The 27,900-nt window shown below is 44.1% G+C and overlaps 1 protein-coding gene across 1 annotated transcript; it reads right to left on the reverse strand.

Annotated features, from left to right (window-relative positions):
- Positions 1-1,559: 1,559 nt before the first annotated feature.
- Positions 1,560-21,414, reverse strand: LOC111068925 (leucine-rich repeat-containing G-protein coupled receptor 4). Its single transcript, XM_041595285.1, has 15 exons — positions 21,131-21,414; positions 12,032-13,040; positions 10,963-11,034; positions 10,147-10,290; positions 9,615-9,758; positions 8,883-8,954; positions 8,725-8,796; positions 6,901-6,969; positions 5,554-5,691; positions 5,356-5,496; positions 5,212-5,277; positions 5,014-5,157; positions 4,580-4,947; positions 2,729-4,501; positions 1,560-2,661 (listed from the first exon to the last, which is right to left on the reverse strand). The coding sequence occupies exons 2-15, from the start codon at positions 12,640-12,642 to the stop codon at positions 2,351-2,353; spliced, it is 4,125 nt and encodes a 1,374-aa protein (XP_041451219.1). The 5' UTR covers positions 12,643-13,040; positions 21,131-21,414; the 3' UTR covers positions 1,560-2,350.
- Positions 21,415-27,900: the final 6,486 nt, after the last annotated feature.

Raw genomic sequence — 27,900 nt, forward strand, 5'->3', positions numbered from 1 at the left:
AGATGTAGAATATAATTGGTACATCTATAATCTACATGTTAGATGTAAAATATACAAAAAATTTTGTTTTTTAATTCTAAAATTTATATACTGACTCAGTAACGGTATACGAATAGTCGCGTCCCTAGAAGCGACTCACACGTTCCTTCTCGTTTTTGTTGGCCTTGCGCTACCCGTCACCAGGCCAAGGCATAGGCGGAGCGAAAGACGCCGTGGCAGAATAAGGACCCTTATATAAGCTTTCACAAATATTAATTTTTTTTTTTTTAGTTATAGTTAGTTTATAGGTTTTTCTCTTAAATTTCCGTAGTACATAAGGAATAATACCCACACAATTGTATAGTAACAACTCTCGCAGAGTGCGACGGCCGCGAGAGCATTAGCTATGGCTAAGCTAAGGCTCCTAGAAAGCAAGAATAAAAGCATGGGAAAAGGGCACGCATAAAACGGAAAAAGAAACCGAGCAGGTAGCACACTATCTGCTTGGGGAGTTGCGAGTTAGACTGGCGAATGGGCCAAGTTTAGGCTGGGTTTGCTTTTCCTTCTTTCTTTTTTTTCAATTATTTTTTTTGCAGCAATCCACCAACGCAATATTAGAGGAAAGCGCTATCGCTGACGTATTGATATGAGTGAGTACAAAATCTGCGTTACGTTATTGCTACTGCCCCAAAACCCATGTCCCATATGCATACCCTTACCCCAATGGCCCTATAGGGTACAAAGAAGGTGCACCTAGAGAAAGAGAAAAATAATACTCTTATACGGTATAAGACCGAACAGATCGGGAGCGGCATGCTGTCTCTCTCGGGAAAACGAAGCTAGGGCTTGCACAGTGGTGCCGTTAGCGACGAACATGCACCGAAATTTAGAGTAAAGTCATTTTATGTTTTATATCGAGTATAAGCTTAAGAATGTTACCTATAAGAAATCAGAATTGAAATGTCTTGTTTTTGTAATATAATGAATTGCTAGCGTCCTAATATGCGGGGACCATGCTGGGAAAGGGAAATCAATAATGGAAGTGCTTAGGAGGCTATGAAAGCCTTCCGTAAGGGATCATCGGACGAGCCGGAAGCGGAGAACATGGGGGAGGTTATGCAAAGGTGGTCGCAACAACACCATGACACGAGTCTGCGTGGTTAGGTGTAGAATCTACACTGTAGATTTACTCGTGTTTGTGTTTGTACCCAATATTTCTCTTGCACTTGAAATATTAATAAAAGTGAACTGTATCTGTGTGTGTGAAGAAGAGCCGTGTCCCGTCCGATCAAGGCATCCACATCTCTGGAGAACCCTTCAGACCCCTGGAGAACAACAGCATTCCGGCTCACTTGGTAAGCAACTAAAATGAAAACAAAGGCGACAACGTCACTGCCGAATGCCTCAGGCTGACACCTCCCCATCAACTGGACCGTGTTCATCCACCATGAACCATTTTCATCCTGGCCATCCTGTGCATCCTATGCCTGGCCCTGGTGATGTCTCCGCCGTTGGTCGTTGTGACTGAAAAGCCCGACCATATCTGAAAGATTCTGTTGTCGTTTGCTGTCTAGTTTAATTTCAATGTTTATGTTTATGGCTTGGTTTCGTTTCCAGGTTTGCACCGATGCACAGATGCTTGGCATCTTCGAACATACTCGTAGTTCACACATACATAAATACAAATACAAATACACTATACATATACGAGTATACGAATATATACGAGTATGCGGCTACACTAAACTTGTATGGGTTAATGCAACGAACGTAATCTACTATAATAATTTATGCAATACATAATACTCTTTAATCAACCTTCTCTGATCCCTCTAACGATGACTTCTGTTGGCGGCTATGGGTTCTTAGCTGGGACGGACCTGCCCAGAAACGATCCTTGAGAACGCTCAGGGAGAGTCGCATTCTAGCCATTTTATGTGTATATGTATATGTAAATGCGGTAATTGGGGTTGCAGAGCTCTTCGAGGCTCACACATATTCGAATTTAATTTAAATATCAATTATCGACTGATCCTCTGTCGGATCAAAGTGTTAACTCATTCTGGATCTTCGCAGATCCGCAGTTATCTTAAAGTGGATCAGAGTAGGCATGGGTTGCGCTTAACGAATTGACTACTTAGGACTACGTGCAATATGTTTACTATATAATGTTCGCCGTGCCTAATGGGATTTTGTTTTGTTTTGTTCTGCTTTGTCTTTAGCTATCCTAAGTTCCCTATCCTTCGCAGGTCCAGCCCCGCCCCGCCCCCGAATACAATCTATGAACACAGTTTGCTTTCTGTTCCCTTGTCCTCTACAAGAAGGTCTCCCGATTGGCTCTGCCCATCCTCCGCCAGCCCCAGGCCCACCATCATGGCGGGGCATCGTTGGGATCGGGTGGCGGCTTTTCGGGCTGCAGCATCGCCGGCGGGGTGGGTGTCGCTGGGGCTATGAGGAAGCCGCTGGAGGCACCCGGCAGGGGCATGCCCAGAAAGCCAGCGACTCCGCTGGTGTTGGCCGAGTCGCCATCCTCCATGATGACCGAACTGTCGGCCGCCGACGGGATGGTGGGCAGGAAGCGCACTCCCAGACGTGGCGGCGAGGAGTCCTCCTCCTCTTGGACCGCCTCCTGCCGCACCAGACGGGGCTTAGTCGCCTCGTTCAATGCCTTTCCGTTGTGCGCTGTGCAAGAGAGGATAGAGACGAAAATATTAAACTGATAGCGTGGACTCAAAGGGATTTCCCCTACCTATGATCGAGGGTAGAGGTGTGCTGCTTCCGGCACTGGACCGGGATAGCCGGAAGGTCGAAGTGCTGGCGGTGGTGGCTGATGCCGAGGAGTCGTTCCTCGAGCTGGACAGATTCGAGTCCTGCGACGTCTTTCGTGTGATCAGCCAGGCGGAATGTCTGCGCCGTCCGTGGCCGTGCACATGTCCGTGGGGCTCCATCATTTTCAGCGGCATGCTGCAGTTGCTCTGCGGCACCGGAGCGGAGGAGGGCGGGCCATGCCGCCAGCTGGACGACCGCGAGCTGCAGAAGTTCTCGCTGGAGATGGAGCTGGCCCGGTTCTGGCGCTGTTGGCGCAGCTCAGCGAACTGGTACTGGTAGGGATTGGCGGCTGCAGCGGTGTAGGCCCTGGGGCGTCGCTGCTGCGGCTGTCGGCGTTGCTTGCGGCGCCGGCGCCGGTCGCCACAGCAGAATGTTCTCAGGCGCTGCCAGAGGCCCGGCGCCTGCTCCATCTTGTGCCAGTTGGGCATCTCGCTGGGCAGCATTCTCAGGCAGCGGCAGCCCGGCGGATGGGCCGCAGCCGCCGGCAGCAGTGGCGGTGGCAACTCCCCCCTCTTTGCCCGGGCCACAGCGCCCCTGGCGCCCGTTCCGCCGCCCATGACGCGCGACTCCTCGAAGTGTTTGCAGAGCGTGACGCAGTCCTTCTTGAACTGCTTCGTCATGATGGCGTAGAGGAAGGGGTTGCAGCAGCTGTTGAGGGGCAGAACGAACACCGTGAAGATCTTGGCCTGCTCCAGGGAGATCAGCTGCAGGCCGAAGATGGCGGTGATCGAGAAGAAGGCGATGGGGGACCAGCAGAGGAAGTCGGTGAAGACGAGCAGGGCCATGCGCTTGGCTATCCGGGAGTCGTTCGTGTTCCAGGCCTGGCTGCCCCGGATGGCCCAGTACATCTTCAGGTAGCAGCCCATCAGCGTGAGGAAGGCACAGCCGTTGATGATCATCAGGGACACCACATAGGTCAGGCTGGCCACTCCCGTAGTCGTCTCGAACGGCAGACAGACGGCGAACTTGCGGTAGTCCGAGACGCCCAGCAGGGGCAGAAGGGCCATGATCAGAGAAAAGACCCAGCCCACGCTCATGATGTATCCAGCTTGCCGCAGGGAGAGGCGCTTGTTCAGGTGTATGGCGTGGGTGATGGCATAGTTCCGCTCCAGCGTGATCACGGCCAGAGTGTAGACCGAGAGCTCGGAGCTGAGCACGGCCAGGAAGCCGGCCAGCTGGCACAGCAGCGACATCTGCCAGGGGATGGCAAACATGCGGAACTCTCCGAGAGTGGCGGCGTCGACAATGGCCAGGATGCCCAGGTAGATGCCCATGAAGAAGTCGGCGGCCGCCAGGTTGCACACCAGGAATCTGGGCACATCCATCTTGGAGCGAGAGCAGAGGAGCACAAAGACCACGGTGCCGTTGCCGAGCAGGGCCAGCAGGAAGACCACCCACACGCCGCAGCGCAGTGTCCACCAGTCGAAGAGATCGGCGCAGGGCAGGAAGGTGCCCGGCATCGGCAGACACTGCACCGACCCCGGCTGAAAGTCATCCGCGGATATGCCCGCGAACAGGCCCGTTCCGAAGCCATAGCCCGTGGCCGGGCCGCTCACGTCGTGCTCCTCGAAGTACTCCTCCATGTAGCTGGTGGGCGCCTGACCACCCGTCGGGGACTGCAGCTGATCCTCGCCGAAGGTAGCCCCCTCCCAAGGATCGTGCATGGCTGCTCCCAGCTGCTGGCTGAGATTGTCTGGACAGAAAAGACCGAACAAAAAAATGATAGCTAACTCCACAAGTGTTTGGGAGTACTCTGGAGCTGGATACTTACGCATTTGTGGCCAGATATTCATCATGCTGTTGTTCCACAGCGTCATGTCGAACTCGGCATCGGAGGGAAAGAGTACCGCCTCCTGCACCTGTGAGGTTTTCCTCTTGGCGGACATCGCAACCAGGGGCAGGAAGGCGCAGCAGTGATAGGCATAGGACAGGATCAGCGTTTGGATGCGCGGAAAGGTGTCCGGGGGCGGGAATTCCCTCAGCTTGGGATTGTTGAAGGTCTTCAGGTGCAGCAGGGCTCTCAAGCCCGACTCGGGCAGCTCTGGGAAGATGTTGTTGCCCAGATTGAGATCCTCGAGGGCGCTGAAACCGGCAAAGGCCTCCTTGTGAATGAAGGTGATATCGTTTCCCTCCAGATCGCTGTGGGTAGAAAATCAAAAATCCTATTAGAGGTTCCCACAAAGTTCCCCAATGATCGTTTCTTACAGCAGCTGCAGCTTGGGTATGCCTTGGAAGGCATCCTGTGGGAGAGCACCGATGCGGTTGTACGAGAGAAGCAGATCGTTCAGCTTCTTCAGACCATGGAAGGGCTTGCCCTGAAGGGTCTCAATTTGATTGCTCGATAGATCTCTGAAATGAATGGAGGTCAAGGGAAGTTCCCGAGTGCAATGCCCCTCTACTCACAACAGCCTTAAGTCTCTGCAGCTACTTAAATTTGGGATGCGTTTCAGGGAATTGGTTTTTAGTTCTCTGCGGGGTAAAGAGACAGAATACCTCAGTTCATCGTAGTCTAGCTTACATATGTATATGATGTTCTCCCAGACATACAAACTCTTCAGTCTTGGCGTTTGACGGCACAGGTTCGATGGCACCTCCTGAATGCCCGCACGGTCCAGCTTGAGTATCTCCAGAGCGTGGCAGGCCTCGAGATCGGGAAAGGCGCGCAGAGTCCGCACATCCGAGAGGATTCTGCAGGAGCAAGAGATACTTTGACTTGCGATCAATCAGTGACTGGGCGGTACTCACAGCTTCCTCAGCTTGGTCATGCCTCGGAGGGCGCCGGCCGTAATCGTTGAGAGGGGATTGGCTCTCATGTCCAGCATTTGCATGCTCCTGGGTAGCTCCGTGTCGTTTATCCAGCGCAGTCGATTGCTGGTCATAGAACTGCATGGAAGTGGGGAGAGAGGGGGTCGGTCTCAAGCAAATTTAATAAAACCGTTTACCCACTGCCAAGAAAAGTATCTCCTGGCAAGTGGCACTCGGCAGCAGCTGCATTTAAAAGTCAAGTTGGCGCACACACCAACAAGGCAAGAAACCCAAAAATAAACTGTGACAACTGCATTCTTTTCGCTTCTCGTATTGTTAACGTCTCTTCGCTTTTCTTGGCCACCATTCAGACTGGTGGCTGGTCTGGGAAGTGCAGCTGAATGCAGGCTCTCAGAACCGCAATCAGCAGCAAAAAAAGTTCCTTCTGTACGTACGTACATATTCCAGAATCCTTCTTTAAATTTCGAACCAAACAAATGAACTTTCGGCTATACATATACTCGTATATGGGGTCTGTCTCTCTTCTGTTAACTTTTCCACAAAATCCCGTTGCTTATCTAGTTTAATTTGTTGCATTGTCTGGGCTTCAGGGCTCCCACTCGGCTAACTTTCACTCCCTTCCTGACTGCAAGACCGGGTAAAAAAATTGCAGACGCTTACTGAATGTTTTAATCCTTTTAAATTTGATTTTTTTTTGTCGGCTCCAAGCCCCACACATGCCAGGAAATGGAGGAGTCTCTGCCACTGCCCTCGCCCCAATTTATTTTCCAGCTTAATTCCCCAATCATGGTCGCGATGGCTCTGGGATGCAGCGCAGCGTGGCTTTTATCGCAACATTTAACATGCTCATAATTATCCTGTTTACCAGAAATTGAATTTCCTTGGGGAGCTGCAATCGCAAACGATGTCAACATTGCCATGACAGTTGCCACTGACTGTTGCCACATGATGTGGCTTCTATATGCTGGAGCTGCTCAAGCAAGCGGGCGTGTCGCAAAAACAAAATGCAACTTGCAGCTCTCTACTCTCGATTCTCTGTTGGGTTTCTTAGAATATTCGCATAGAAAGAGGGTGGCCGGAACGGGGAGTGGGGCAGGGGAGTGGGGCATGTGGCATGGGGCATGGGGCTATAAATTCCACAAGTAATGATGCGTTATGATTTTTGGTTTCCGCCTGTTTGCCGCCCGACAAAGTAGGAAATGTTGTAGCAAGTCAACAACATCAGCAGCAGTTGCATCCCATCGACTATTTCTAATCTCGGCCGGGCACCTGTTTTCTTACAGGATATCTGTGTACGGGTGTGAGGAGTGTCTGGGGCATACTTACAGCTCCTGCAGCTGCGACAATTTGTTGAGACCCTCGGGCAAACTGCTTATTAAATTATCATCCAGTTCTCTGCAAAGAAAGAAAGCACAGACGCATATTTGAAGTACACGAGTATTTTCAGATTTCGATTATAGAAACTGAGTTGCGTTTTCCCCATCTCCATCTCCATCCCCTTCTCCTTCCTGGAGGAGTCACAATCACATTCGCATTCGCATGGCTTTGTTTGGGGTCAGTTTGGCTACGTGACAACACGTATTTCGAAACGGAGGGTTTTCCATTTCCTCTGGGAAGGAGTGTGCAAATTTATGCATGAAAATAAACTGTACGAGTATTTTAAAGTGCATTGAATTGCATTGATATTCGACATTCTCTACCTGCAGAGATTGAAAGGAATATATATAGCCCTCGCTTAAGTACTTACAACTAATTAATAATTACAATCAAGTAAGGCATAATAGAATCATTACATGAAAAAATATATATTAACAATTCCCGATATATATTTCACCTTTCAGGTAATGTTCATTAAGGAAATTCACTTGATAGATCTTCGTGCATTGATCAAAATACTCAACATGCAAGAGGCATGTTCCTCCGAATTCCCCTTCTACCGCCAACATGTTATTCTACTTGTTCGTCCCCTCTGCGGTGGAAACTCCCATAAATGCATTTCGTGGGCGGTGGGGTGTGGGTGGTTGACTGCAAACAACAGCTGCTCTGTCCCCCAGCCCCAACTTCTGCATATGACCCACTCTGTGTGCAGGAGTCTTCACTTGAGGTGGAATATGGGCGGTGCTTCCCATAAATCCCGAAGCAAATGCTAGAATGCACACGGAACATTCTCCCCCCATTCTTCTTTAACGCATAGATTTACGCGTTGCACGGCGAAAGTTTTTCACTTTCACTTGATGCATTCCTCGGAGGTTTGCCACGCCCCTGTCGACGCACCCCCTCGGTATCCTCATTCGCAAAGAGAATGGAAGTCTGTCAGCAACAACATAAATTTGCATATTTGTCTGCTGTCCCACCCGGTGGGCGGCTACGTCTAAGCAGCGGAAGTTTTTATGGGCCCACGGAGAAGTGCGGATATGCAGCGCAAAAGCCAAAAATTTGCGGTAAACAGCAGAGCAAAACGTCAACGCGGTCGACGACAATTTAAGCTTCGGAACCGAACCAAACCGAACCGAGCCGGTAGTGAGAATATAAAAGGAAAACGAAAACTTTTTCACACTTTTGCTGGAAAATTGAAATTTATTCGAGCCATGGCCGCAAAACGGATAACCACCATTTCCACTTGCCACTTGTGCTTGACTAAAGTTGCTTCGCATTTTCCTTGCCCTAACCATTGCAGGAAGGGTGCATTTGCCTTGTTCTAGGCCTCGCTAAGAAATAAATGGTGTTAATTATATAAAAATAAATAGATTAGATGAGTGTCAGAGTGGGAATATCCTATGTTGATTAACTAACAATTCTGTAAATTCTTTAGGTGGCCATATCGAGTCGGTTATTGATGTGATCGATTTAATATACTCCATTTACTCCATGAGTACATGCTATAAAAAGTTCGCATCACTTTTCGTGTCAGATTCCGAGTACTCTATAGATTCTATGGTATGGAATATAATAAGAAACCGTGGCTTGTGCATCCACTGCTAGAGCAACCAGACTTCGGACTGGCTTATTTCGAATTTTGTATTTTTTCTATTTGATATCAATTGCAGTTTTGTAGGTCGAGGCGGTGTCAGGGGGCTTATGTCATGTCTGCCCTGCTCATGTGTGTGTAAAGTGCTGAAAGTATTTGGAGTTCTTGACTTTGTTACTTACAAAACTTTTAAGGCGGTTAAATTTTTGAGAGACCCCGCGGAGATTTTCATGATTTGATTTCGCTTCAGCAAGCTGCAATAAAAACGAAATATAATTAATGCTGGAAGCTATGCACATCGGGACGGGTGAGGACTGAGAGAGAGACTCCGATTACTTACAGGACGATCAAGTTTGGCATTCGGGGAAAGTCCTCGTCATTTATTATTGTCAACAAATTGCTGCCCAAATTGCTGGCGATGGTTGGAGTAAAGTGGTAGCAGACGGGGAAAATTATGAGCAATGGCAGGATTTTATTATCCCTTAACATTCATTTATAATTCAATTCTTTTCGTGGTTGGGTTGGAGTAAGTTTATAGATCAAAAATGGTAATACGATGGCAAAAGTTAAGGGGTCAAAGTACGCGGAAAAACATGCACATAAAATTATTATTATTGGCTACGGCTCGTTTATCAAGGATTTACTGTTGCGTAAAGGGAACACTAACTGACATGCAATCTAAGGCTGAGTACTAGATTAAATCTAGTAGAGTAATGCATTAAAATGGCGATATGATGTAACCCTTATTTATTCCCTCAAAATTAGTTAGTCAAAACTAAACCTAAAAATTATCTTAATTGGTTTTAAAATTCAAACCGCACATAAATTGTCAGACTTAAACACTTCTGCTAATTGCAGCAGAAAATTGTCCAAAAATATTACCCGAATGCATGCCAAAAAATACTTAAATGTGGGAAAATAAATATGCGTAATGGCCCAACAGCGACATGGATTAGAAAAACAAGCCAACAGTTTGCCAATTTCGTTTGGTTAGATCAACAATTTTTGCGGGACATGCAGAGGGAAATAATTAGTGTAAAAAGTTTGGAAATAAGCAAATCAAAGGGCTCACAGTGCTTCGAGGGTTCTGAGTCCGGCCAGGGCGTTTGTTGGGATGCGATAGAAGAGATTGCCCTCGAGTCGCAGGGTGCGGAGCCGCTGCAAGTGCCCCAGACAATCCCCATCCAGACTGGCCAAGGCGTTGCCATTCAATTGACTTGATGGGTCGTGGGTTGGTTGGTCGGGTGGTTTGGTTTGTGTTTTTTAGCCATGGCAAATGTATCCAAATATAAACGGAAAAACAGGGGAAACAGCGGGAAAAGTGTAAAAGAATTGCGAAAAATATGACAAAATAGCGTGTAATTGCTGCGCTGGTGCATGTGTGTTCGTTTTGATGTTTGTGTGAAACAAACAAATGCGAGTAGATGTACATAGATCCAGCTGAGCAGTCCTTGAGTCCTGCTTCTCCGTCTCGACGATATCCTCTGCTCAACTTAATTGCAATGCACAAAAGCAAACATCAACGTCCACGTACCCACACAGATACTCACACAGCACGAATGTTGGTGTTTTATTTGTTAAATACTTTTCAGTTGCATACTTACAGGCTAGTCAGCTGGCCAAGTCCTTGGAACGACTGCGGCGGCAACGATTTGAGGCCACAGTTCTGCAAACTCAAACGTTTCAATTTTCCCAAACCATAAAATGCATTGGGATCCATATTAATGATGCTATTGTCCGACAAAGTCCTGCAAATAAACCTTCCCTTGGTCAACAAAATATCCGGAATAAAGTCAGGCTAAAGTCGAGTGTCTTTGGCTAAAGTGCAGGAAATTGCAAGGATAGCACAGTCCGGAGTAATTAATCGTGCCAACTCGCTGAAATATACAGCGTAATCAAGTAATTTATATTACCAAAGAGTCGGGGCGGCCCAGGACTCTGGTTGGGGTTGGGGCTGAGGCTAAGGCTTGGGTTAGCTTTGGTCAGGGATGGGTCGTGTGTTGACCGCTGTGATTTTTTCTTTCTCGTTTCTGTTTCGTTTTTGTAGATGGGAGGGGCTTGCTGTGAAATTGAATAATGAGTTGCCACGCCTGTGAAGGGCAACTTTGCGCGTTAATATGACGAAAGTTTTTTATGCTGTTGTCATATTTTCTGCTCCTGTTGTTCGAGTCCGGCACAGATTAAAATGGGGGAAGTTTTGCGGTTTCTAAAATACCCCAACGGATATCTGACAGTCAGAGTGGGAGGGGGTGAGGCAGACATAATCTCGAGTATGCATGATATTGGTACACATTACCATTAATTCTAAAAGCTTGGCAATGTTGCAGGAATGTGTATATAATAATTTTAAATTTTGTGTTCAACTTTTTTCGCAAATTCTTCTGCTATTAATCAGGAATACTCGATCCACTTGTACTTACAGCTCCTCCAGATTTGGTACCATAAAAAATGAGTTGGCCTCCAATTTGGTTAGATTGTTGTTGCCCAAATCCCTGTTGGAGAAGTAAATGACAGAAACAAAACAATAAGCAAATTAATAACCTTATGGAATCATTGGCAGCCCCGTCAATTCATCTATCAAAAAGCCACCGAGTCTAGCAAAAAACACTTCCATTGCCATGAATAGAAAACGAGGCTTAAATGATGCCAAGAAAAAAAGATTCCATGGGGTGGGCCATCAATCAAACCGGCATGAAATAAAAACATATTGAGCTAACCTTAGACCTCGCCAAAAGGGAAAATGGCATAACAATGAAGATGAACTGCCTGGCATGGAAAGAGTTTTTCCAGATGCGAACGATGCGAAAGATGCGATCTGTTTGCCCAGCCAAAACTTTGAAGATTCATCGTTGAAGTGAGTCGCGGGCATAGGATGCAAGTGATTTAAATGGCTTATGACCGGGGTCCCTGAGCGATGCGTTAATTAATAAGCTATTTACTTATTTATTTATGGACGGTTCGAGTTGGCCATTAATCAGTGGACAGAAACTTTGGCTCGGCCAAAAACGGCTCCAAACTCCTTTGAGAGAGCCCGTCGGCGGCAAGAAAACGTGACTCTCATACGTGAGCACTGACAGCGTTGACGTTGACGCTGATGATGACGATGACGATGATTGCGAAACGCTGCACAACGTGGCGTATGTGTAATTAGATTAAACCGCATGCCAAAATCGTCCGAAACCGAATCGGACCGAAGACTGCGAAATTGACTTGTAATTATGCGGATTGAGGAATGCCAGCCGCGGCACAATGCCTCGATATCTCGGCCTCTAAGCCGTCCTAATCGCTCAATAAGAGGAAGTTTCTGTTTCTGTATCATTCGCAATTAAATTGATGCAACTTATGTGTGTTTCGAGGGGATTCGAAAGTGTTGTGTTGGCAGAACTGATGAGAATAAATAAACATAGATTTGGTTGGGATGGTGGTTCATTCCTATGTATGTATAATATATGTATAATCTTTGATATCTACATGTTTGGTAATACTCACAGGAAGTAGACCTCGGTGGGCAGGTTGACGGGTACCGCCAGGATGCCGATGCCGCGGCAGCTCAGCTTGACGCTCTTCAGGCTGCCGCTGCAGTGGCAGTGCTTGAGCTGCCACCGTTCGCAGATCGAGTGCAGCGTGCGCTGCTGCGGACTGCCGCTGCCTGCATCCGCGGCGGCTGCGGTGGCCATCTGGCTGCCGTGGTACTCCTGCAGGGACTTCTCGTAGAGAATCTGGGCCTCGCGCTCGGGATCTGCCGAGGGCAGCATGACGTTCTCCCTGATACCCGTCGCCGTGGCGGTGCTGGGTGTGTTCAGGGGCGTGGCAGTGGGCGTGGCTGATGTTGTGTTAACAGTAATTTGGCTAAATTGTTCGCTAAGTGGTTCTCCTCGATGAATTTCTTGCTTGGCAGAAGTTCGGTTCTCTTTGGTTTCCTCGTTTACCTTTGCCGCTATTGTGCTGCTCGACGCTGGTGCCGGCAGCAGAATCAGCAGCAGCAGCAGAAGCAGTAGCAGCAGAGGGCAGAGCTTCAAGCGCACCCACAAACTGCCACTGTCTCCACTGCAAGCGCAGACGCTCTCCCCACGCCGCCGGCAATGGCAATGCGTTGCCATAGCTGTCGTCTCAGTCGCCGTCGCTGTTGTCGTCGCAGTTGCTGATTGATGCTGTCAAGCATTTGTCATTTGATGACAGTTTTGTGTGCGATTCGTTTCTCGCTCATGATTCCCGGCTGCCGTCGCCCGACGCCGCTCGCTCTCCCGCTCGCACTCTGCTGCACTGTTGCCGCGCGTTTTTCCTATTTAATTTTCGTATTTACCGTGCATTCACTTTCTGCTGCATTGTGGCACAGTTATTGGATTCTCTTCGTAGTTCCCCTTTACTTTCCTTGCGTTCTCCGCTTTGGCTTCGCGCTTCGCGCTTCGATTCACTTTGATCTCGTGCGTTTCACGTTGCCTAACGTTTCGCAGATGCACCTCGTTCCAGGGTCTTCCTCGGCCGTGATTGATGCTGTCTGCGAGAGGGAATAATGGAGGGTAATGGAGTGTCACGTTTCGCCTTATGTATTTATAAATATGTATGTGCATTCGTTGGTGATTGATCGTCACTATCAATCCTCGTTAAGCGGGCAGAATAAGCAAATTATTTCATGTCATTCCGAATACGTATTTGGTGATGTATTCAGAAAAGAACACGACTTGGGTAATTTTACAAAAACTGATCGTCGTTATGGCAGCAATATGATCTAATAAGTATAGGCTATATTATCTTCAGACAAAGGCTGATTTGGCTGCTCTTAGGTTTGTGAATCGATCTGGGACTAAAGCTGAGGAAGTATTTTGCCATCAAACAGGCCCTGAGTAACATACAAATATAAGGAAAAACTAGCGCATGCCTAGCATAAGACTTTACAACTATTTGCCTTTTAAACATCTTGGATATAACATTATAGTCAACTCTACGAATCTCTAAAAAGGTTGGGTCCCGCCTGTTGTTCACTGTGGGCGTTTGTTCTAGCATTAGTTCGTCATCATACATTACTCACCAATGCGTAATTATATTTTATAGCATAACCCTTCCAAAAAGTTCTCATATAAAAACGGATGGCCCTGAATAACGTAATATGTTCGGCCTGCGAAAACTTTTGCGGCACATTACCCTTATCAACGGCACAAAGAAACTTTTCCAAACTCAATCCGAACTCATAAAGGAGAAAATTAGCCAACAACCCGTCAAACACTTCATATCAACAATGTTCCCCAATCAGCCGAGGACTGGACACTGCCCTACACCGACCCAGGCCCATGCACACAGAGCCTTGTTCCTGTCAAAAACAAAAGGACTGAAGGAGCCCACTCACAGCGCACACAGAGGCAGAGCTCAGAGCTGATGAATGACAAATTTGACACAGAATGCTCCATGCAGAACGGTTGGTCAGGCCCATTTTTCAGCACTATTCCCGGCCATAATTAATGAGTCTGTTGACAGTTTTAGATTTGCAATGGGCTACAAAGTGTCGACGAATCGCTTTTTATATGGGAACCAACTAAATGAATATTTACTCCACATTCTGGCTGCCATGCTCTGTCACGGTGATGGGTCGCGCAGGATGAGGAGGACAAAAATATGTCCAGAAATAAAAGAGATTTCCCACCGTTATCCGCAGCACGAGCCAGCGGCTCCGCTCCCACCTCGCGCACACTTCTGCTTGATGATTTATGGCATGTTTATGTTCCACTGACCTCGCCAATACCAACCAGCCCCCAACAACAACAACGTCGGCCCAGCGGATAGCTCGCCACCTCCGAAATGTGGCCCGTGGATAAGGCAAAGAGCCGAAAAAGCATAAGAAAAAAAGTCTGAAGACCAGCTTTAGCTCGCCGAATTTTATATACCCTTGACGCTTGTGAGAAACCTTAAGAATAAGTAACGAAACTTATCTATTTGTATGTTTATAAATATTCAGATTTTGTATTAATGTTTTTTGCAGCTTTGAGGTAAAGGTTTTATTTAGGTTTAATTAAACAATCGTTTAAGCTGAGAGAGAGTGAGCTACAAATATAAATTATAGTACCCTTTGAAAGGGTACGAAAAGAAGCACAAAATATACAGCAAACGATGACATGGGGGGATTTCAATTGAGAATAATCGAATCTGGGGAGTATTTTATGGATTTGCCCATTTCCATTCATGACCAATAATTCGTTCACTCCTCTCGACTTTGCTAATTGTAAACAAGCATCAATTGTTATTTGCTATGAATATCGATGGTAAACACTCGGGTATTTAGTATCTTTTATGCGATTTGAAAGATTTTGAACAGGTTGACGACAAGGCGATGAATATTATTGTGTAAACTAAGAGATATAATGGGAGTACCGAGGAAGAATTAAAGTCTTAATTTCTAGCAAGTACTATGCATATTTCTGTATGAATATCTTTCCCCAATATAGAAATTATTATCCCCTCCGTTCTATTAATATCGTCTTCCCCTAGCAACAAAGCAAATGCGAAAGGTAAACTTTCATCCCGGGCCCTCATGAACTTTAAACCATATGCAAACGAATCGGAAAATTCAAATATTTACACCCGGAGTTTGGTGTGAAGCAACAAGAAAAGAAAAATGAATAGGTGAAACATAGCCACGAAAAATAAAACACTAGAGTATGAGACCAAATCAGAACCGAAAGGAAACCAAATGCATGCACACGTTTCGGAGATTGTTTTGTGCTGTAAATTGGCAGCAAGCTGGAAACGTTTCTACAAACAGGCGGTGGATGTGGATGGGGCCCGGTATCTAGGCGGGCTTAAAGTACTTCATGTTGCTCTGCCAATACTCGTGGCTGGTGAAGGATTTTGTTTGCTCACGACTTAATATGCATAAGTGGGTTATGGGTTATGGGTAATGGGCTATGGGTAAAGTTTTGCAGTGTTTTAGAACGAGATCCTCGGGCTGTGAATCTTAGATAAATTCGTTAACGCTTTCCCTAAAAGGATTGACTGATTGGATAATACATAGTTGGAAGTAACTTAATTTTCATAATGGCTCAACAGAAGTGCTTTCCGACAAGAAAAAATTGAAGAATATATGTACTTAAATTATCTGGAACAGACGTGATTAGACGTGATTATTATTTACCCCTTTATAGATAATTCAGTATTTGATATACTCCCAAATTTCCCAAAATATGTATAAATTTATTTCAATTTCGCATAACATGACGTTATGCTCTGGTACACTGGAGACAGAAAACAGCAAAATTAAATTTCTGAGCAACTTTGACAGGCCTAAATGAACTAATTATTGCGATGTTAGCTGCTCAATTGATTAGTTGACATTGGCTGGATATTTTGACAGATCAATCTCAATCTCGTTTATCAAATAATCGCTAAAGCGCCTTATCGCCAGCTCGGCTGAGCCATGCAAATTTTCACAGTAGAACGATTGCCGAGCCAATAATCGAAGTCGGGCACGGGTGTTTTAGCGAGTTAATTGTCCCACGATTTTGTTGTGACTGTGACTTTAATTGATATATGGTCGTTTGCACGTGTGTGCTTTTTGGACTTCCACGCACTTCAATGCCAAACCGCGGTCAGCCCACATGCCCTCCCCGGTGCTCCGAAGCTTCACAAAAGGCTTCAAAAACTCATGGAAATCTCATAAATTTTTGCATTCGCAGCGATTAATTACAAGAGCGCAGACACTGACACGCCCCAAAAAAACACGCCGAGTGTGTGTCCGTGGAAAATATGAAAAATATGAAACCCGATCTGGCAAAGTTTAATCAAAGCTGAAAATTGATTTTGACATGAAGTGAATTTATATTTCCCCCAGAAAAGAATCCAGCCAGCTCTCGACTCGAAATGCAAACTTGTGTGGCTTGATTGAATCGATTTCGGCTCACTTGATATGTAAAAGAAATCAACGCACAACCACAGCAGCTACTCGCACGTCAATTTCAGTATGTTTTTTTTTTGTATTTGGTTTTTTTATTTTTACATTTTGGATTGTTTGCGATTTTTTTTCAAGTGCAGCTCACCAAATACAAAACTGGATTTTCAACACAAAATGCAACTTTAATTTGTTGCCGAGCTGTCGCTGTCGCTGCCGCTGCCGCTGCAGTTATGCTGCCTTATGCTGACCTTGATTCATTGTGGGATATTTTCGTTTTTTGTTGCGTTCGTATTCATTTTGGGTTTTTTTTGCGCTCGACTTTATTAATGACAGTTGTTGCATAATTTATTTAATTTTTTGGCGCGCTCAAAACTGTTTTAAGAGCAAAATAATTAAATGTGATTTCTGTTTAAGGAGAAAATCAATTTTCTTGTATATCATCAAAGGAGAAAAGTTTCCGACGGCGATAATAGAATTAAATAGGGTGGAGCACTTAAAGAATGTAAAACAGAGCTTAAGTCTTTGTTGCCAGTAATTGATTTTTGATTTTTTTTTTTTAAATAGTATTAAATAATTTCTCACTGAACTTATTTTCGGTAGGCAGGAATTTTTTTGATTTGTGTTTATTCTTTGCAATGCATATATTATGAATAAAATTCTTGAATTTTCACCCATTGCCTATGTATATATTTAATTATGAATGCAAAAATGTAGAATCTATTTTTGGAGCTGCCAAACAATTATCAGTTTGGGTTTACTTCAATCAAAGCAAAGGCCACACGAAAGTTCACACCTCCGAACCGTTTATGCTCGTATATGTATGTCTGTATGTATGTATATGTCTTGGCCATAGCCCAACGATCCCAGTGATCGGGGCACTTCTGATCGCTTTGATCTTTGAATTCTCCTTTTGTTGGCCCATTGTTAAGAATCTTACATGTATTATTATTGCTGGATTGCTGTCGAATCGATTTCGTGTGGCTTGAAGATGGCCCGAGGGCGAGATGGGAACAGCTCTCATTATTGGAGATTATTCAACTGTTTATTTTATGGCTTTCTCGTTACATTCTCCTCAGATGGCGAATTGGCAGCGTCATCGCCATCATAATCGAGCTATTAGCCAGAAGGAAAGAAGGCTTCTTATTTACATTTCATGCTACTCAATTTTATTGGCAGTTTGGGTCAATTGTCTGACGACTGAGATGTGCCTGGAGTCGTTTTGAGATGCTTTCTTGGAGATTCCCAAATGTGTAATTAATGCTTGAATGTTGTTGATTCTTTTCTCCTTTTTTCGACTAATTTACGAACATGTAAGCAATCCATTTCGGCAAATGGATATGGAGTTTTGTTTATTATTGTTACAATACTCGTGCAATCCATTTTTTGGCTGGAAATCAATAGAGCATCGAACACAAAGGCGGCTGCCAACTGGCAACTGACCTGAAAATGTGTGCGAAACTCGATTAAGTAGATTGTCACTGTAGGAGGGATTCGATTCGGAGATAGTTCTGGCTATCTCCCAGAGACGTGACACAGCTGCAACAATTGATTACGCATCCGACCCGCCGAACCCTGTCAACTCGGACCGCTGCACCAGACAAGACAACAATACGAGCACCAGCACGAGCACGAGCACAACACAGGGCCAGAGCCAAAAATTTGTTTGTTTCTTTTTCGTTGCAGACGGTTTTATGGTTCCCAAATTGGTAACGCCTGAATGGGTGGGTGAAGATGTCAGTGGCAGGCCACTAGAATAGAGCAGATCCCCTCCCTTTGGCGTTGTAATTGCTGACTGGGTTTTGTGGTCTGTGGATTGCTGCTCGGCGGCCCTCCACTGAAGCTGACACTTATTGCACTCTCTGAAGGAGGAAGAACAGCCTTTGCCCTTTGAGGCGGCCAGAGATCCCTTTAATTAATCGATTAACACCCACTCTTGAAGGAATAAAGAAACTCAAACCTCATTTAGAGTCAACAAAAAGAAAATGCCATTCTTTCACCTTAATGGAGGTGCCGGAAGATGGTCCTGCCAATGGAGCTACTCCAAGCCAAGTAGAAAATTTTCCATTTGTGGCAAATGCGCAAATTGCATTAGGGCAAAAGTTTTCCTTTCAACTTGAACGATTTTGTTGGCATCTTCTGCCCTATCGTTCCTTCTCAGTCTCAACCTCCGTTCCCGTTCCCGCTCCCGCTCCAGCTCCGGTGCCATTTACCTAATTACACCAAAGTGGCAACATCATTAAAAAACTTGCACAGCTCTTTTGATTAACACCAAGCAAAGACCCACACATCCATATGCTCGTATAATGAGCGTAAATGAGTGAACGAGTATCCACACACATACATACATATGTACATATGTATATATATTGTGGCACATATTTGGGGAATCGTGTCAATTGCGTTTTCCCACTGCGAAACAATTTCCGCCGACGACGACGCCGACGACGACCAACAACAGATGGAGCCCACGCCTACGCCTTGAGTTATCATATCAGAAGAGATGTCGCCATTCAATAAATATAACATTTTAAATGAAAATGTTTATTTTTGCGCTACCAAATTGCGGCTGCACTCGCCAGACTTGTTTGCTTGCAAAATACTCTATCCCGTTGATGGGGTGGTGCAGTAGCAAAAAGAGAATTGCTAAATAGATACCCCAATGACAGCTTGAAACCACGAATATTCAAATGACACAGGAAAGCTGCAGCCATAGATTACGCTCATGATTTATACAATAATGCCGCAGATATAATATTTGTAAGGCAAAATTGAAAGAGTATTCTGCAATCGGAGTGCATATACGGCGGCATTCATGCCACTTCAATCTGTCGTTGCAGCGTTGTTGCTGTTGTCTCTTTGACGCTTTTCATAATGAAAATTAGTTTGTTCATGCGTAATTTTTATAAACTGTCGTCATCAATAGAAAACCGCTCACTGCTCTGAGTACCCGCTCCCCCCGCAAGTAGTTCGTTAACTTGCCCCGGCTCGCCTTGGAAATGCACTTAGGCTTTGGTTTTTCCATTTGTTGAGCATACACTTTTCAATTAGCTGCAATTTGCCGGGTCTTGGCTGCGGCCTGAGAAAGAACATTTGCCAAAATTGATGACGCCTCGAGCAACCCTTCTTCTCTCCTTCGGTATCTTTCGAAACTTGGAGCTCGTAAATTAAAAGAAAAAGGTTACGCTCCGGCTGCTCATCCCTGGGGCTGCTGATGGATTACAAATTAAGTTGAGACTGATGCGGTCTGCATCATCGAGAGGTCTGCGAGGCTCTGATTAAATATTCAAGCCGGGTGGGAATCCGAATCGTGGGGAATTTTCGTGTTTCGCTGGAGCTGTCTCCAAAGCCTAAATGGAAACCCGAACACGCGTCAACACTTTGTGCACAGAGTGGTCAGTAGTCACTGGTCAGTGGGTGGCGACTACTATACGCATACTCGCAAGTTTTTTCCTTTTGTCACAGTTAATGAAATGCATGAGATTTCTTATGTCTGCGGGTATCTTTAGCGCTAAAGTGTTATGAGTATTTCTGGCTACCAGATTGGCATACATAATTAACAATTGCACTCGGGGCGAGCTCTCTAGGTTGATGCCAACGATTTTGATGGCTCTCGGTCTGGCAGTGCATTGACACTTTTTGTGGTTTTTTTTCGTGTTTCTTTTGGCTAAACGAAATCTGACTTCAGATAACCGTAGTCGTATTCCCATGCATTATGCTTGCCTTGGGAAATTTACTCTGAAGACATTTAACTGGATATAAGCGGTGCATGGGGACCAAATAAATCGTCGCTTTTCAAATGGAGTCTTTGTGTTGTTACGTTCTTGTATTCGCACGACTTAACAGAATTTTTAATTCGTCCCAGGTTCTATATTTCTAATTTCTCCAAGTTGTCAAGAGACAAGTTTTGTTAAAGCTTTAAAATATGAGAATTTCCTAAACCTAATTTAAATATTCAAATACTTAAGCCATTTAATAAGTTTATTTTCAAATTGTTCTCATTTATTTAGTTATCTTCCATTATTTTTATATTTGTCATAGATTTACTCTATTAGTCGAATGTTAGTCAAGCGATGTATTAATAATCAGGATGATATTGGCATTCATTTTGTAGCTACTTTTGTTCCTTATTTCGGCTTGTGCTTTTTATATTTTTAATCTTTTTTAAATTTGATCAATCAATTAGTTTCGAACCGAGATCTTCCTTGTATAATTCACTATGCCTATTATTTAATTCAAGTTTGACATTATTCCCGATCATACGGCATTAAATATTCAGTTGACACAATTTCCACATTTCACTGAAACGCGTGTCACAAGCAATTCGAATACCACGAGAATCGAGTATGTATTAAATCTTATGTGTGCTATCATGATCGTGAAATTCTAGGCACAAAAGCGTCACGAGCAGCGTCAAATCTCAACTCGACGTCATCGATCAGCGTGCGATTTTTATATTATTTTGTTGGGGCTTTGGCTTGTGTTGATTTTTGTTTTATTGAAAATTGAAAGTGTGTTATAAACGGACACACACTCGCACTTTGGTGCATCGAGAGCGAGAGTGACACACACACCGCGGTGTAGGCACAGGCACAGCCACAGACACAGTCACAGATGTATACAAAGACACAGGGGAGATGAAAATCAAAGCAGCAACAAAAGTTGTTGATGCCGCCAAAAAGTAAACGACCTTTAACGCCAATAAAACACACCGAAACAGCAGCAGCGCCAGCAACTGCCACAGGTCCGAGGGGAAAGCGGCAACAATATTGTCGACTCCTTGCCACAAATCGCTGCTGTTGCTGGTACTGCTGGTGGGTCCGTTAAGAAACGCGGTCAGCGTGCTGCAGTAACGTAATTTATGCGTAACGAGTTCACGCGCCTACAAAACTTTTGTGGCACCTCAGAATCGAAGTCAAGTTATCCGTTGGCTCGAATCTGCTTTGGCTTTCCAGGTGTTTCATTCGAGTTTTCCGTCAGAGCGAACCGCACGCGTCGAACGCACAAAGCGTATTGAACCGAAAGTGTTTTCGGAGGAGCCTCCAGACAGCGGCAGCCGAGCAGCAGCACAGCAACATCGGACGCTTGTTGCCAGCCACACGAGCACGAGCACTGTTGCCAATCGCTTGGGGTTGCACTGTGGGCTTCCCCTCCTTTGGATTCCTACTGGCTTTGGGCTTGCATAGGTGTTCCTTCAAAATGCATAGGGATATGCGTATGTCAGTGGATTCAATCAAGGTTATGCCCCATTAAAAAGCTGATTTTGTGTCTTGACTTCAGAAACAACTAACATAATTAACATATTTAATGCCCATAGGATGAAATCTAACGCCTATATCTGTGGTGACCGGCTGTATATCTTCTCCTGTGGCGCAGAACTAGTCTTCGGTACTGTAAGTGAAAAAAAGCTCAAATAAACCAAATCTGAAGTATTTTTCCGTTGTGTTTTTTTCCAAATATTTAATTTAAGTCTAAACTTTAGCATCAGTTAATCCCCGATAAATTTCCTAGAAGTAAGCCCCAAATTCGAGCCTCACAGTCACATGTTGCTGAGACGGCGCACTGCTACCCCGCCACTGAATATGTTTTCCTTTCTGGCACGACTACTGATAATGATGCTGCTGCTCCTGGCTACAGCTCGTGGATGTTCCCAAAGTACTTTGGGGAGGCGAGGAGGAATGGTAAATGCAAGATTTACGCCGGCATTCATTGAGTGGCCATAAACACCTGTTGCTTCCAAGGCTCCTGGCCTCCTGGACTCCTGGACTCTGCCCATCCCGCTTTTCGCAACATTTAATACATCTGCTGCTGGATGCTGGCTACAAAAGAAAGTTTTATGGACCTGGGAGGGATATATAACGGAAAAGTTTCTTTTATTTTTAGTCTTTTTAAAGCGGCTTATGTGAAAAATAGAAAATTGTGTGATTGTTGGACGATTTATTTGTGCGAGTAAGTAGGTACATGTGTATGTATGTATGTAGTTGTTATTGCCAGCCGCTGGAAACATTTCGTAGAATTTTTTCCGCTTCATTTCGTTATGTCATGCCAGAGGTCACAAAACTTCCCTTCCCTCCCACCACAAAATACCACAGAAGACGTGTAAATTGTCAAAAAGTCAAAAAACTGTCTCCTGTTAATTGAAAAGCATTTAGTTTGAAATGTTCGGAATTTAATGTTGATTTTTTGTGGTCAGAACATGGAAAGTTGACGCACAAAATGTATGTTGAGAGTGTTTTTGGTTTTTGTAATTATCGGAACATTGTGTGGGGGACATTCATTTCAATTAGCAGATGATGTCACTTTATTATTTAACACTTTTAGGTAATTATTGGTCATTTATAGCCGTGAAGGATTTATTCATTTTAACGTGCTGAATAAATCTTCACTAAATTAAATGTTTTTCAACAGAGCTGGCTGGACTCTCTCCTTTTCATTTGCAAATTTTCGCATTTCGCTGACGGCTCATAACTTCAAGCCCTGAATGGGAAGGGACACCGAAAGGAATGGCGGTCGAGAGCATTATGCATAAATTTCCGTTAATTAAAAGCGCCACAAAGTGCACGCGATAGCAGTGGCGGAAGGGCGCGCAATAGATATGCTCGTTGAGGGGGAGAGAGCGATCTGGACCTTAATGCAGGCCCAATATAAAATATGCGTGTCGGTAATTTGAGGAATGCAACAGAGGACCAAAGGACTCGTAAATTTCCAAGAGCCTGCCATGCTGAGTGCCGCAGTCCGAGTCCCTGCTGCCCCCATTGAACTCGACCAACCCGAACGGAAGCGGAAGTTGCAGCAAATGGCGTATGAGATTGAGTGTGTGAAAGTGATTGTGTATGTGCATGTGTTTGTGTAAGTGCGAGTGCGGGATGCGGGACATTAGAAGCAGCGTGTAGAAGAAAGCTCTGCTCGGCTGTCCTTGTAACAAGAGTCCTCCTGACCATGCACACAAACAGGATAACGACTATAACTACAGCAAGGAGCCGTTCATGCTGAAGGGGGCCTTTGGAGAGCAAAATATTTACACATACTAAATCAGTTGGGCGAGGGCAAGTGGACAGTGTAAGTGTGTTTGTGTGTGCAATGACCTTGTAAGGATATTTCCTTTGTGCACTTTTTGTTGATTAAAGTACTTCAATCCAAATTGTGCAGCGTTTTCCTCACAATTATGCATTTCTTTAGGAAAATTACTGAATGACTGCCTCACGGAACTCAATTGAATAATAATATCGTTACTGAGAAGCTGTGAAAATTATATAATGTAACTCACCTCAGACTCTACCACCCATGGCTTGACAAATAACCTCAAGGGAGTGCCACTCATTGTGATTTTTTCCATGAATCTCCACCATTCATGGAGGATAATAAACTATTCATTAGCAGTGGAAGCCCTGTCAAATGCAGAAGCCGCGCACACTTTACCAATAATTCATCAACATTTTATTGGCCCAAAGAAAATGCAATGGGGGGATAAATAACACTTCTGTTTTGGAAATTATAATAAATTTTGCATGACCAAATAAGGTTCATGGCTTAAAAGTGTTTTCAGGCAAGTGAAAATGTGCCAATTTACAAAAACAAACCCTGATATTAAAGCTACGAGACATAATATCTTTAATTTAATTTAAATTTGAGCGTGAAAAGGGGCAAATCGTTGAGATGAATCGTAGATGAAATAGCAACACGACTCTTCATAGCATAGCCGTCTACATTGTATAGCACGAGAAGGTTCAACCACGCGGTGACTTGTTCTGACAGCGGACAGCCACTGCTGTCCTTACCCGTGTGTACTATAGATGGCTATGCTGGCAATTCTGTCCAGTATATATATTATGATCTGATCTATTTTGCTTTCAAACAAATATCCTGGTACTTTGCAGTCTATTTTCGGAATATTCACATCCAGTGTGAATATTTTAAATTATGCTAAATCTAAAATATTAAAACTAAACTATATACATATGTGTAATGAATAAAGTGTATGGATGATTAATTTTCAAAGAAATCTTTTCAATATTGGAATGAATTTGCGGCTTGAATTACTAAAAAAATCGAATAACTGCGAGAATGTTTCCTGGCAGTTTGACATGCTGAAAAGGCTTATCGAGGGCTACGATATACGAAAGCAATGAAGTATACTCGTAGCTTCCTATCTTTTTGTGATTTATGTATTGCAAAACATTTTGCAGTCACCTTTGGCCGAAAGTACTTGACTCGGTTCCCATTTCTTTGCATAAAGAATACAATCCCCCCAATGCCCATCGCCTGTCAACAGCTCAGCGTAGTTCCGACTTCTCTTCCATTCCTTTTTGGCAATTGATAAATCGGGGCGATTTTTTTTATGAAGCGTGTCCGCAAAACAAATATGGGGAATGTCCGAGAAAAAGTTTCCGAAAAAAAACAACCCAAACCCAAACAATACAGAAAAAACAAAGAGCAGTTTTCATAAAAAATGAATGCTGCAATTTTTTGTTGGAGCCAGTTTTAAGTGCTTGTAAGTGAATGCATATGAATATATATTGTTTCGATATTTTCTTTATGGAAATTGGCATCGGGCAATGCATCCCTGATGCTAATAGGGAAAATGACAGTGGGATGAAGTAAAAACTTATTGAGAAAGGAAGTAAATGGAGTTTATGCAGTCTGTAAAGTTATTTAACAGAAACCCCACTATGCCAACATTTAACTTTAATTTCTTTAATTCCTTATTCTTTCCTCAACTTTGTATGACTACAGGCTGGACAATCTCCGCATCAACTAATAAACATGCCAGCCCAAATTTGTGCCAGAATATTCTCTTCAAACGAATGTGTGACACTCCTAATCTGATTCCATTTCGTGTCTATCTACAGTCCAAGTGAAATTAATTAACTTTTTCTGAGATTATCAGTATGACAAATTTAATACAATCATAAAACCTGACCAACAAAGGATGGGGCTGGGACGGGGGCTCTTGTTAGTCGGAATATTTAACCTTTAGAGGAGACAATGTTGTCATTTTTTGAGCTGTCGCAATTTATCAACAAATTAACGTCTAAGTAGAAGAAGCCACAAAGTGAGGAAAAATTGCCGCCTCATTTGGGAAGCAGTGTCATGGGATTGCCTTTTGAACAGGGTCAATGGCCAAAGGGCCAGCAAAGGGCAGTCTAAGCTCTCCACCAAATCCGCGGAAAGCCCTGACCAACAAGAGCAGCAGCAATAATAATAATCAATATTTGCTCTGATGGAAAAAGAAGTAGAAGAGGACACTGCAAAGTCGGAAAACCCCTAAATCGCCTCAGTTGCGTGTTGGAACTGTCACTCGAAGACAACAGGACAAATACGAGACCAGGGAACGAGTCACAGGGAATTTGTGGGAGAGAGTGTCCACAAGCAAAGTCCACGATACGGCCTCGTCAACAGGAAGCACATTAAGCATGGAATTGCTCCCTCCCAAACAGGAAACGGAAGGAGGATAATGGAGAAGGTGCCGGCTAGTGTTGATGTTGGTTTCGGTCGCGCTGGGGCGTAGATATTTTTGGGCACATTTAAATTGAAATGGCCTATGATTTGGCAGATTCTTTCGGCTTGACTTGCTTTAAGTTGAGCCTCCTCAAGGACAACAACGCACGAAGCACGCACACCGAACGAGAGCCAAAAAAAAAGGCATTGTGGAATGAAATGTGCCAGGTCGAAGGGCAGTCAAACGATTGGATTTTATGGTGATGGGAATAGTTCATAAGAAGATAACAACTTTCAGTTAACTTCAATATGAGTTGGGCAAATACACGTACATAAACATATCTCTTACATACTATATGTCGCTGTTGTTTTGAGAGCTTACATTGAGGATGACAGAGGAAAACAGGTCCTTAAAGGGAATGCAATGCAAACATCTGAATAATAAAATCTGCTGAACTGTACCTACATATGTTCGTACACCTGAAATTCTCTACTGTAGGGCATTTCTAATTTTAAATAGCGATAAACGATAAAATTATCGATATGGGCGAAGGGGGAAGGAATATACTTGTACCTCTACTGTCTATAGAAAATCTTTAAATATGTTTTATATGATTTATTTTCAGAATAATACTTCACATAGTAAATATATTTGTAATCCGAAATTTTTCCTTTTTTCCATATATCTAAAAGAAATCTTAATTCAAATCCCCACATGTCCAGCCATGTCAAGATAAAGCATACAAATCCTTAGGAATACGATTGTTTCATTTTGCTGAAAAAGCTCCCCACCTCCCACTAAATGATAAATATACATTTTAGTTTTGTCCAACAATTTTTGCAGCCACAAGCAATCTACTCGCACATGTACAATGTTCAAATATATGTCTAACTGAGATTGTTCCCATTTATTTCCATTTTGAATTATAGGACCCGTCCCCCAACAGTGAATCCAGGCCAAAGCAGACACAAAGGAGAAGTAAATTAAAAAATAAATAAATACACCACAAAAGCAGAGCAAACAAAAAACCAATAGAGATATAGATTTAGAGAAACATCCTCGTATATTACAACCCAAAGGGGATGGAGTGGGTGTGACACGGGACCCGGAGCCCGGTACCCGGAACCCTGACGTGCGTGGGACCGATAAAAATTGTGCTATGCCGCCTACATTTTGGGCCACGGAAAAGGGTGAAATAAAACTAGTCAAAAGTTTTGTGGGCCGCGGCGCGTGTGTCGGTCAATGAACTTTGGTCTTCTAATGAGCTTACACTTCTTTGTGTGATTTATGTTGCTGCAAGATACCGAATCTCAACAATGTCTCAACGTGGGTTGCCCCATACAAAATTCACAGCTAATCGCATTTTATGTGTGAAAAACATGTCGTGTACCTAACACGGACATGGGCATGGGACGACATGGGGGCTGCTGCTGACTGACATGCAGTTTATTTGCATATTTATCTAATCCCGTTGGCTTGGCGCAGGACAAGAGGAGTCGCAACTGGTGACAACATCGCAGCTGCCCTTGTCGGATTTGCTAAGGGTAAAAGTAATGACAGTTTGATGAGTTGCTCTGGTGGGGTGGGGCGGATCGGGTCGGGTATCGAAATGGGTGTCAAAGGTGCAATGCCAGCGCGAAAATACTCGGGGATTACGTAGGGCCAGTTCCAGTGCATTTGGTAAGCTAAGCTGCTCCATTTAACCAGATACTCGTACACTGGGAGAAAGTAGATTATTAATTTATTATTGTTATTATTTAAAAATGAATTTTACGGAATATTGGGCACAGTACATTGACTATTTGGAGAGATTTGCAGAATATAAATAAACTACAAGGAGAGAAAATGCACTGGACAGAAAGGGCAGACTGAGAATACGAATAAAATGATTTCATCCATTATGTACAGATCGAACGATTGAATTACGATTATAATGTTTACTTTCAGTGAGTGTTTTTTTATTAGTTTGAAAATTTCGCAGTGCACACAACTGTTGAGTAAGTTAAGAACAAGAATTTCAAATCAAATATTTGTGCTACGGCT

This window comes from Drosophila obscura, unplaced genomic scaffold, assembly GCF_018151105.1.
Source record: "Drosophila obscura isolate BZ-5 IFL unplaced genomic scaffold, ASM1815110v1 contig_46, whole genome shotgun sequence".
Classification (NCBI taxonomy): domain Eukaryota; kingdom Metazoa; phylum Arthropoda; class Insecta; order Diptera; family Drosophilidae; genus Drosophila; species Drosophila obscura.